This window comes from Camelus dromedarius, chromosome 5 (assembly GCF_036321535.1).
Source record: "Camelus dromedarius isolate mCamDro1 chromosome 5, mCamDro1.pat, whole genome shotgun sequence".
Taxonomy (NCBI): domain Eukaryota; kingdom Metazoa; phylum Chordata; class Mammalia; order Artiodactyla; family Camelidae; genus Camelus; species Camelus dromedarius.
In genome coordinates, this window is record NC_087440.1 from 47,726,268 (window position 1) to 47,739,060 (window position 12,793).

General features: G+C 35.5%; 1 protein-coding gene across 2 annotated transcripts in view; it reads right to left on the minus strand.

The window, feature by feature from the left end:
* The window catches only part of MIS18BP1 (MIS18 binding protein 1), a 39,980-nt gene that overhangs the window by 6,943 nt on the left and 20,244 nt on the right, over positions 1-12,793 (minus strand). For both annotated transcript variants that reach the window (XM_031453664.2, XM_031453663.2), the window contains exons 9-11: positions 10,133-10,997; positions 1,436-1,608; positions 484-644 (exon numbers count right to left, since the gene is read on the minus strand). In XM_031453664.2, coding sequence (XP_031309524.1) covers positions 484-644; positions 1,436-1,608; positions 10,133-10,997 — 1,199 coding nt within the window. The remainder of the gene's footprint in view (positions 1-483; positions 645-1,435; positions 1,609-10,132; positions 10,998-12,793) is intronic.

The following is a 12,793-nucleotide window of genomic DNA, read 5'->3' on the forward strand; positions in this document are numbered from 1 at the left end:
TTCCAGTAACACTTGAATTGAGTTCATCATATTGTAAATATTGTCTTTGTCGGAAACAGTTTATCCCAATCACCTAAGTTTCTAGTTTCATGATTTTTCATTCTACAAAAATTATTTTATACATTCAAATCTGTCAGTCTTCTACGGCCACTTAATCCCTCCTCCCAATTTACTATACAGTAGGTAACAAACTTTTCTTATTACTTTTTAAAAAAAAGTTTGACTCACTGCGTATGAATTTTAAATATATATGTTTGGCCTATTTCTTAGTTTTCTATTTGTTTCTACAACCATTACTTTTGAACCCATTTGAAGGGTGGACTGGCCACTGATGAGAATGCTTCCTATATTAATTATACCTTGGCATGTCTGTGGAGGCTATCAATCCTTCGCCTAAATATTAGGGATGAACAGTAGCCATACACAATAATGAAAGATAGAAAAGTCAACAAAGAAAACAGTACATCCATTTAAGGATCTTACCAATACTCTTTGATGTTGCAAAGGTGTTGTACTGAAAAAATCATCATGGTCATCTTTTGGCAACTGTTCCAGAAAATCCCTCATCTGCTGCTTCCTTTTAAGAGTTCCTACTTTGGCAGTTATCTTAATAGTTTGCTTCTTATCAGCATCATTGATCTTGCCTTAAGAGTCAGCAAAACATTTTGATAAGAATTTGATCATTTATAGTAACTGCTCTATAAAGTTAACAGCCTTTGCAAAATCTAAATTGTGTATTCACATCAAATAAACTCAGCCTCTGTTATTAACATTTCCAAGTCTCCAGTATAACAAATGATTTTTTCTACACTGGGATCTGTCCAATATGATTAGACTGCAAAAGTACTCAGGAAAAAATTATATTAAAATTAGGCATGGTGAGGCTGAAAAAGTTCTTTACCTGTGAGAAAGGTTACCTCCCATACCCCCTCGCTGAATGCCTAATTTATGGATCTGCTAAAATACAAACCTTACTGAATTAGCAAAGGGATACTCAGTATTCCCTAAAGCCTGGTATAGGACTCCTCTGGCATAAACCCTAGCCGGGAATGTGTATTCCTGGCGACTACAAAAACTGAACTGATTCAGAGTTGTTTTATGAATTACTGGGGAGCTCTACCCAAGTGGCCTCAAATTAAGTTAGACCCTTAGAACAATAATCCAGATTTTGAAATCTTTGTATCCAACTGCAGATTTCGTAGAACAAACTCAAAGCACGAGGCTGCTAGGCTACTCCTGATGGAAGTAAGTATCTAGGTCAGATGTAAAAATTAAACAGATGGTCTTTGGAGTTCTTTCTAGCTTTAAAATTGTTTTAAAAAAAAGAAAAGAAAAACCAAACCTATAGTAAGAAACATGGATAAATACAAAATACATCTAGTGAGTGATCAGAAATCAATACCGAGAACTAGGAAAAACCTTTACTACAAGTTACCATTTTGACCTTTGCGGTTGACTGGCTTTTTCTTCGTGACATGTTTCTGGGATCCTTTCCTTCGGGGATCTTCCATGTATTTCCTCTGGCATTCATTGGCAGATCGAGAACCCACAGCCATAGCTACATTTGACCAGAAGCCAGGTTTGTGCTTTGGAAGAGATGCAAAAGCACTATGGGAGACCAAAACCAGGTAAAGAACAAGAAATTCAAATCAATAAAAAATAACCTCCTGAAGGTATACCCCCAAATCAAGGAGATTTACTGAGCTCAAGGAATTTTACCAAAATAATTCTAGGTAACTATTTGGGAAGAAGATAGTATTCCCTCCACTCAATAAGTTAACTCTTCAACTCATGCTAAAATATGAAGATGTAAGTTTACATATCTAGTAGATGCCTTCTATTTTGCTGTATTCTGTTAAACCTGAAAAATCATTCCCAGTTTTTTAACATTTTTTCCTAGGTCCAACCAATGATTAGTCCAATCAATGATTAGATCTTTTCAGGGACTCTGACATGACTCACTTTTCTACACTTTGCTCAAATCTTACTGGTGCTGAGTATATCGGAAGATGAGCTCTTAGTTCCTGTGTATCCTATAAACTCTTAGTAATAAGTGTTATGCTTGCTTCCATTCTATTATAATTTATAGAACTCATATTTTATATATTACTTGAGGGAAATGAAAACTGAAATAGAAAAAAAACCAGATCAGTATAAGGTAGTCCCCAAATTTAACAAATGAGTTACATTCTAAAAGTGCATTGTAAATAATTATATAGAACCTTGTATACATATTACTATCTACCTCTCCCAAAGAGATTTTATATATTGTGGTTAGGCTGATAGTCCTGCTGGAAAAGATCTGTTTAACTCACCAACTAACCTATATACCAGTGTTATGCTGGTATATTTTTAACAAGCAACTGTCTGGCGTTAAGAAGTCCTGATTTGTACTGTTTTGTCAATTTCCATATTATAAATACTCCTATTGTGGCTGCTACCAACATGCCATCACTGAATGTGGAGTGAGAAATGTGCAATAGCACACAATTATATAGAATTTCCACCACACAGATATGATATATGTAAAGAAGCTCAAGGGCACAAATAATACTATGTAGTAAAATTAGGAAATGATGAGTTTAGAGTTTTACTTTGGTCCTAATAAATTTAATTACTTTTAAGTTTATATAATTTACATTTTAATGACTCTTAAACATTCAATTTGTAAAATTCCTGAAAATTTAAGAATCAGATTTTGTGAACAGGTGTAATAACCTAACTATAGCATACCACTCACTCCATGCATAAAAGGAGAACAAATATTTATGGGAATTGAACACTTGTTTACAAATGTTTTACTCTTGCATATTAATCCTTCCACATGTGTTCTAAGGTGGAGAACCATAGGGAGGGGGCTCAAGCTTCCCTATTACACAGCTAACATCTAAGTCTAGACAGCCTAAAAGGACTCTTTTGTCATAATAAAAATACTTACTGCTTTTAATAAGAAATTAGCCTGTAATTAAAACATCTCTAGTTAATCCCAGATAATTTAAAAAGGCAAATGTAATACTATCGTGCCAGTTCTACTTAAAAATCACTTCATCATTCTTGGCATAAAAACCAAAATGCTATTTAATACGACCCATGTTGTTCCTTGCCTGTCTAGTCTCATCCTGTACTGTTCATTCCTCACTTGCTGTACCCATTTCGGCCTTTTAGTATTTCTAAATATGCTCTTTTACATACACTTTTAATTTAAAATGAACTTATCATGAATCATTGGCTTAAATGCTTCTTATTTATTCTTCAAATCTTAGTTCTAGTATCAGCCTAAACTAAGTCAGATTTCCTTGATAAATTTTATCATAAATTTCTTACTGGGATTATCTGCTAAATATCTATCTACTCTACTAGGTTACAAGCATGATGAGGGGTACAAAACAGCTGCTGCAACCAAGAATCTTTTAAGGAACTTAAAGAAGAAATGCAAGCAAGCAAGTAAAGTAAGCAAACAGATTAATTGACTCCATCCCTGAAGATGTAATTCAGTAGTTCTGGGGTGGCAATCCTTTCCATTTTCCAAAAGCTCCTCAAGTGATTATTTTGCTGCATAGTCAGCACTGAATTGCTTTATGCTGTTTCTAAGGAAGAGGCATTACAGCTAACCAAATGGAAAGCAGGAATAGGTGATGACAAGGAAAGGTTACAGAGAGGAGGTGACATGTGAGATAAAATTTGAAGGATGGATAAAAATGTAACAGGTGAAAATGAGGCAAAAATATTGGCAAAAAAAATGATGAGGATATATGGTTAGGGAATGGCAAATAGTTCATATTTATAGTATGGTAAACGTCAAAGACATGCCTACAGGTCAGAACTGTGAAAAAACTAGAGAAGCATAACCTAAATTCAAGCCTGCAATATCTGAATATTTTAACAGTATGCAGTCTAGGCACTTTTTAAACATTTTAAGTTCACAGTAAAATTGTCTTTTTAGATATGGTTCTATGAATCTTAACAGATTATATAGTTAAGAATATGGAACGGTTCCATCACACTGAAAAAAACTCCTAGTGCTACCCCTTTGTGGTCCACCACTATAACCACTGGCAATCCCTGATCTGTTTTCTTTCTTTTCAGTTTTTTTTCCAGAACATCATGTAAATGGAATCTTAAAATATGTAATCTTTTGGGCTGGGTTTTTTTTCACTCAGCATAATACCTTTGAAACTCATTCAAGTGGTTACAAGTATCAATAGTCCTTCCTTTATTACTCAATAGTCTATTCATCATAAGATCATACCACAATTTCATCTATGCAAAAAGTGCTATGGACATCAGGAAGAGAAATAACCTATGTGAAACCACCCTATCACACTCTTTATGAGTTTCTGGGCTCACACTGCAAACTTTGATATGTTTTCTTTTGCTCAGTTCAGAATCTTTTCCCTTGAGACCTCCTCCTTGACCCATGGGTTATTTACAGGTGTTTTATTTAATTTTCAACCTCTTGGAATTTTTTGTTCTTTCTTTTATTGATTTATAGTTTGATTCAATTATGGTCAGAGAACACCTTTTGTATAACTTCAGTTATCTTCAAATTTCTTAAGATTCATGACCTAGGTGAAAAAAAATTTATGTATAACTGGATCACTGCTGTACATGTGAAACTAACAAACACTGTAAATTAATTACACTTCAATAAAAAATAAGAATTAAAAAATTACAATCTAGTAAATGTTAGTGAATGATCCACCTACCCTTGGAAATAACGTTTTTTCCCTACTGTTGGGTGGACTATTCTATACATGTCAGATGGTTGTTCAGTTCTTCTATATCCTAATTTTCTGTCTAGTAGTTCTATCAATTACCAAGAGAACACTGAAGTCTCCAACTATAACTGTGGATTTAACTCTTCAGTTCAGTACTTTCCTTTTAGCTCTGTGAGATTTTGATTCATGTACTTTGAGGTTTTGTTCGTATGCTGAATAATTCTGGATTATTTCGTAGGCATTTTGAATTATAAAGCTGGGGGTCTTGTTTATATCCTATGGATAATATTAATGTTTTTGTTTTAGCATGCAACCAACCTGGTTGTAACCTGAGCTATAAATTCCAGTCAGTCTTCTGTGGTTGCAGTTTCAATGTCAGTTCTGTTTTTAAAGCTTTTCAGTGCTATTATGATACCCTGCACATGGAATACTAGGTGGCTGGCCTGGAAACTGGGTGATCTCCTTTAGTTCAGTTCTCAAAGTCTCGGGTATGCTGTTCAGGATCAGATCCACACATGTGTAACTCAAGGGTGAGCCCAAAAGTTCATAAACAACTTTACAGTGTTGCTTTCCCTAGCTTCTCCCACTCTGCAATTTTTGGTTCCCTGGCGTTCCCATTTTTGGTTCTTTGGAAGAAACTTGGGGTTTTAGTTACCCAGCTCTGCTGCACATTTTGTACAGTTGCATCTTTCTTCAGTGCCATGCAGAGAGGACAAAAAGAGAAAAAAAAGAAAAATGGTTTGCCCCCACCCTCTTGAGACCTCTATTCCAACTGGAGAGGAAGGTTCCCCACTTTCAGTTTTAGGTATGTGTGGGGCTCAGCTGCTGCTGTGATGTTCATCCTGTTGGACTGTAAGGGTACTGGGTTATAAGAGAAAGGAGAAAAGAAAAAGAGCTGGGGGGGCTTCCTCTACTGTTTCTGAGTGTTAATAACCCCCTTTCCTGCTCAAGCCAGAACTTAAGGGCTTCTCTTTGAACTCTCTTTGTCTTGCCTCAATGTCTACTCCCCAGGATCCACTGGGGCCTTGAGTCTAGCCTGGGGATATCAGAGGAATAACTGGAAATTCACTTCTAGTTTGGTGGTTCTTAAAATTCTGGTCTTCCCCAATTGACCTGCTACTATTTAACTTCCTGAGTCAACTAAAAGCTGTTCCAAGCATTCTGTCTGGATTTTATAGCTGCAAAGAAGAAACAGAGTGGAGTATGCTCACTCATCTTACTGGAAACTGGCCTCTCAGCAGTTCAGGCTTTAAAAAAATCTCCTTAGATGATCTGAATATATAGCAAAGGTTGAGAATCTTTACTAAAGGAAATAATGGAGGATAACAGTTGGAAAGGATAACTGAGGTCAAATCTCAATGCAAGGCATAAAAATCTGTGTGTAATTTGAAGATGAGTGAGAACGCAATGAAGGTTTTTGATCTATCAGAACCACAACTATACATTAAGACTAATCTGGAGTTGTACAAAACAGATTACTCAGATGAGAACAAAGTACAAATACAAGGCTACTGTGACAGTTCAGGTAAAAGGCACTGAAGTTCTGAAAAACAGCAGTGTCAGAAAACGGCTGCAGACGAAATGACCCTGTGGAAGAACTTGTACAGGCATATCTCATTTTACTGCCCTTAGATTTATTGTGATTTTTAGAAATTGAAGGTTTGTGGCAACCCTGTGTTGAGCAAGTCTGTTGGTACCATTTTCCAATCATATTTGCTCATTTCATGTTTCTGTCACATTTTGGTAATTCTCACAACATTTCAAACTTTTTCATTATGTTATGGTGATTTGTAATGTTCCTCTTGTATTATTTTGGGGTGTGATGAACTGCACCCATATAAGACAGCAAACTTAATTGATAAATGTTGTGTGTTCTGCTTGCTCCACTGACTAGCCATTCCCGACTCTTTCTCTCCTTGGGCCTCCCTACTTCCCGAGATACAACAATATTGAAATTAGGCCAATTAATAACTCTACAATGGCCTCTAAGTGTTCAAGTGAAAGAAAGAGTTGCAAGTCTCTCACTTTAAATCAAAAGCTAGAAATGATTAAGCTTAGTGAAGAAGGCATGCTGAAAGGTGACAAAGGCTGAAAGCTAGGCTTCTTGCACCAGTTAGCCAAGTTGTGAATGCAAGAGAAAAAAGTTCTTGAAGGAAATTAAAAGTGCTACTCCAGTGAGTATACAAATGATAAGGAAGCGACACAGCCTTATTGCTGATATGGAGAAAGTTTAGCAATCTGGATAGATCAAATCAGTTACAACATTCCTTTAAGTCAAAGACTAACCTAGAGCAAGGCCCTACTCTCTGCAATTCTGTGAAGGCTGAGAGAGGTGAGGAAGCTGCAGAAGAAAAGTTTGAAGCTAGTAAAGGTTGGTTCATGAGGTTTAAGGACACAGCACTCTCTGTAATGTAAAAGTGTAAGGTGAAACAAAAAGTGCCACTGTAGAAGCTAAGTAAGTACATTACCCAGAGGATCACAAATGAAGGTGGATACACTACACAACAGAATTTCAATGTAGAAACAGTCTTCTATCAGAACAAGATGCCACAGAGGGCTTCCAGTTAAGAGAGAAGTCAATGGCTGGCTTCAAGGCTTCAAAGGACAGGCGTCTGACTCTTGATAGGGGCTCATGCAGCTAGAAACTTGAAGTTGAAGCCAATGCTCATTTACCATTCTGAAAATCTGAGGGGCCTTTAAGAATGATACTAAATCTACTCTGCCAACGCTCTGAAAGTGGAACAAAGCCTAGAAGACAGCACATAACCGTTCACAACATGGTTTACTGAATATTTTAAGCCCAGTGTGGAGGCTTGATGCTCAGAAAGACTCCTTTCAAAATATTGACAATGAACCTGGTCACCCAAGAGCTCTGATGGAGACATACAAGATTTATGTTGTTTTCATGCCTGATAACACAACATCCATTCTGCAGCTCATGGAACAGGGAGTAATTCTGATCTTCAAGTCTTATTATTTAAGAAATACATTTCCTAAGGCTAGAGCTGCCACATATAGTGGTTTCTCTGATGGATCTGGGCAAAGTAAACTGGAAACCTGGAAAAGATTCACCATTCCAGATGCCATTAAGAACATGTGATTCATGGGAAGAGGTCAAAATTCAATGTTCACAAGAGTTTGGAAGAAGCTGATTCCAAACCACATGAATGACTTGGAGGACTTAAAGACTTCAGTGGAGGAAGTGACTGTAGACGTGGTGGAAATAGCAAAAGAACTAACATTAGAAGTGGAGCCTGAAGATGTTACTGAATTGCTGCAATCTCATGATAAAACTTGAATGGATAAGCAGTTGCAAATAAAGTGGTTTCGTGAGATGAAATCTGCTCCTGGTGAAGATGCTGTAAAGATGCTGAAATAACAATAAAGAATTTAGAATAATATATAAACTTAGTTGATACAGCAGTGGCAGGGTTTGAAAGGATTGACTCCAGTTTTGAAAGAAGACCTACTGTGGGTAAAATGCTATCAAACAGCATTGCGTACTACAGAGAAATTGTTCATGAAAGGAAGAGTCAATCGACTGGCAAACTTCGTTGTTGTCTTACTTTAAGAAATTGTCACAGCCACTCTAACCTTCATCAACCACCACCCTGATCAGTTAGCAGCCATCAATATCAAGGCAAGACCCTCCACGAGCAAAAAGATTACAATTTGCTGAAGGCTCAGGTGATGGTTAACATTTTTAAACTAAGAGGTATACATTGTTTTTGAGACATAATGCTATTGCATACTTAATAGACTATAGTATAGTGTAAACACAGCATATAGGCACTGAGAAGCCAAAAAACTACTGTGACTTGCTCTGTTGAGATAGCTGCCTTATTCCGGTGGTCTGGAACCAAATCTGCAATATCTCTGTTATATGGCTGGTAGCTTCTTGACTTTTAAAAAAAATTAGATTTAAAAATCAATAATAATAAATAGTTTAAACCTAGTTGACTGAAAGAATTACATTCTTCAGAAACAGGAAATGTCAGGCAAAGTGGACAGGCAGGGGAAAATTAGTTTGGTTTAGACATACCAAGTTAGAACTGTAGGTGAGATTTATGTAGAGATGTCCAGCAGGCAAAGGGAAATACAAAACTAAGTACAAGAATTCAGCACCAGACCTACAGATTTGGGAATCTCTGTACAAGAAGGAAAAGTAGAGCTCTGGAAGGAAAATATCACTGAGAAATACACTATTGCATGAAAGCAAGGAGCCAAAGCCAAGAACTTTGGAGAGTAAGATTACCTTCTCTGAAAATAAGACAGAGAAGGAAAACTTAGGAAATTGAAAAAGAAAGAGTACAGTGGCACAAAGATGTCTTAGGAATTCCTTAGTATTTCAAGAAGGCAGGTTTGAAAATCAATTCTAAATGTTATAAAGTTGAGGGGTACAAAAGAGAGTGGAATACTGAGTGTGGGACGTTCCTGGTTATTCTTCTCTCTTCTAGCAATCACATCTTTCTTTCTTTCTACTAGATCACTTACATCATCACATATTCTGGCATGAGTCATCTTACAAACAAGTAAGCAACTGAACATACATCTTCCCTTATCTTCACACTCACTTCTATGACCTATGCATTTTTCTGTTCCCCGTCCCTGCCAGATTTCTTGTGTTGTCCATCTACATTGTCTTTACTCTCCCATTCACTCTTCATTGCTCAGTTGTGATCTGCCTTCCAGTACTAACTATATCACACTTCTGAAATTGCTTGTCAAGTCTGTGTAGCCAAATCCAATTCTTACCACACATGATTTATCAAGCAGCACTATTATAAAACCCTGGACAAATCACCTAAGTTTTGAGACAATTTTCTCCTCTTTAAATGAGGAGGAAAAAACTATATTAAATAATCTACAAATCTGGATTCAAATTTAAGGTTTTATAATAGTAAATGTAATCATAAACTATTTCTTAAAATGTGAAGCTAAGTGAGAGAGCTGCATTTGTCTGTATTGAAATACTTTACCACTGCTTTACTGAAGTATGATTGACAAATAAAATTGTATATATTTAAAGAGTATATGATCATTTGATATACATACACATTGTGAAATGACTACCACAATCAAGATAAATAACATATCTGTCCCCTTACATAACTACTTTTCTTTGGGGGTGAGGGAAGGGCTGAAATAAAGTCTTGAAATATTAAACGGGAATGAAGAGAAAACGTCATTTCGTTTTCCTCACAGGCAGGCTGTAGAGATGGGTACAAAATACCTAGTTATCTGTACTCTGCCTCCATTCTCTGTATAAATTGTAATTTCTCTCCATGTTTTTGGATGACATCTTCCATATCAATGATTAGAAGCCATTAAGTCAGTCCCTTATTGGGAGTTTTTATGTTGTAAACTGCTTTGTGGCCACTCTAGATAGTTCAGAGTCAAATCTAACTACTTACCAATGAAGTTTCTGTAATTCTTTCTCATTCCATTCCTCATCCTGAATTAAACCAGGTAAACATTCTAAGGAATGCCTGTTCGTCTTACCAGATCCCACCAACTCAATAATTGGAAGCTCATTCCTAATACTGGGTTTCTGAAGATTTTCTTTAGCAGAACATCTAGCCTTCTTTTGTTTCATCTGAAATTCATATTCACTTTCTTCAGTTTCAGATTCAGAAATCTCTGAGATTTTCCTTGTGTTTCTTGTGTTTTTTCTCAGGTGAGCCACTGTTTCTTTGGTATTTCTTGCTCTGGTTTTCTTAACCACCTCAGCTTTCCCTCCAAACTCCTTTTCTTTTTCACTGTCTTCATTAGACAAATCTGGTGAGGAGTGATGCTTATAAAATGACACAGTTACCTGATTTTTGACTTCTTTCAGTTTTGATAACTTCGTGTTTTTCTTAGAGTCAGAGATGACCATTTGTTCAGTTTTAGGACTAGATATTTTTATTTTCTCATTCACAGTGAGTAAATCACATTCACTGCAATTTCCCTTGTTTTTACTTTTATGACCCACGCTATACTCAAATGTCTTTTCTACAGTCTTTGTGGGCTTAGTGATTAGACTTGTAGTTTCATTTAAGTCTGACTTATTTTTGTTTTGATGCTTTGACACTGCAAAGTCTGTTACTGCTTTAATGGTGCCAGAGGACAGATTGTAATTCATGCATTTTTGCTCTATAATTTTTTGAGATTTAAGTGGCGTTACTAAAATATAAAGTTCCTTCCGGTCAACAGCCATATATTTTCTTTCTTTGTCTGAGAAAAACTGTTCCCTTGATGTTAGGATATCAGCCGATACTCTGGATTCTTCAGTTCTTGCTATAATTTCATAGGGCAAAACCAAACATCAAAATTTCAAATTAGCAACAAACAAGAGTATAGGAAAAATATTTTCACAAATAAAATATACACTTTTTCTCCACAAACTCCACTTTACACATTACTATCAAATTAATCTTCCTGAAGTACTCATCTGTTCAGATCACTGCTGTTTCAACATATACTGATTTCTATATCAATCTGTCCATGACCTCTCACATCAACTTTGTGTACATAATTCCTCTGGCTGGCTTTCAATATAGTTCTAATCTCTCACTGTGCTCAAATCTGAATGATATTCTATGTCTGTTAGATGACTGTTTCTCAATTTTCATTACTGTCATTCACTCTACTTGGAAAGTTTCCTTCATTCCTTACATGCTTCAGTTCTGTTCTCTAACCTACCTAACCACAAACTTTGTCCTGATTCCCTTAACTGACTGAAAACTCTCCTTCAAATTTCCAGAATACTTCCAAATAATGTCATTTTGACAGTGTGCCCTGCATTATAATTACACACTTGTCTTATCTTTCAACTAGACTGAAAAAAGTTCTTAATGGTAAGAACTTTGTCTTCATTTTTGGATTTTTTTCCCTGGAGTTAGTCTATGTTAAATATTTGTTAAATCAACTCTTTGGAAGTAAAATATTTAGGAGACATAAGAAAACTACTAGGTTTGCTAATCTCTTACTGGTTATGTAATATATGGAATAGAAGCTATCCTAGTTGAGGAAGAGAATTAGGAGAATATGGAACTCCATCTGCATAGCCCCATATTCATCCCTGATGGTAGGCAAAGAGATACATTTTTGCTGAATCTCCCAAATCTCCATGAAGCATCATGGGATAACAACTGAAAGAGAACTTAGGAATCTTTATTATACTGTGTTAAGAAAATAAATTAAAATGAAAGAAATTCTCAAATTTGAAACTTAAGAAACCAGAAGCCAAACTAATTTAATTTCCAACTTTAAATTATACAGTTATAATTATAAATATATATGAATTGTAAATCATCACACCAATTGTCACAGTGAAATACTCCAACAACCTATATACACTATATGCCATTTTACAAGATGAATGACAAAATGAAAGACTGATGGGTAATGCTAAATGCTGGGGGAAAAAAAAGCCTCTAAAATATAGTTCATGGAAAAGTGTCATTAAAAAGTAGTCAGTAAAGTTTCTGTACGATTTCTCAATGGAATCATATATCTTCACATTATGAAGGAAGTGTTTTCTTCTAATTCCTCATATAAATCTGATTCAAATGTTTAAGTGGAAATGTGAAGATTCTGAACTTCCTAATTTTGAACAAACCATTTTTATTCTGAATATTTTTATCCATTTTATTAAGTAATTTGAATAAAGATTCAGCCTGTTCTGCATACTTGAACCTAACTTGTACGAACTTGGTAGTATAAGTATTACTGCTTCCTCTCTACTTCTTTAAACACTTACAAATGTTCTTGACTTTCATTTCTTTTCACTTAGAAGAAATAAGATATAAAAAAATACTATTAAGCTTTGGATTTAATTCAACATGAAATTTTAAGCTTGCTAATGTGTAGAGAAAAGACTCTAAAGTCTGGTAGGCAGATTTCAATGAAATTACTCTAAAAACCCGCACTGAACACAAAACTAAGTTACAGTATTAATTTCATAAAAGTCTGTACTTGAAGATACACAATGGATGGTCCTTGCTCTTGAGACTATTACAGTATAGTGAAGGAGACTGATATTATAATCATTTATAATATGCTGTTAAGTATAATAACAGAGATAACTATAG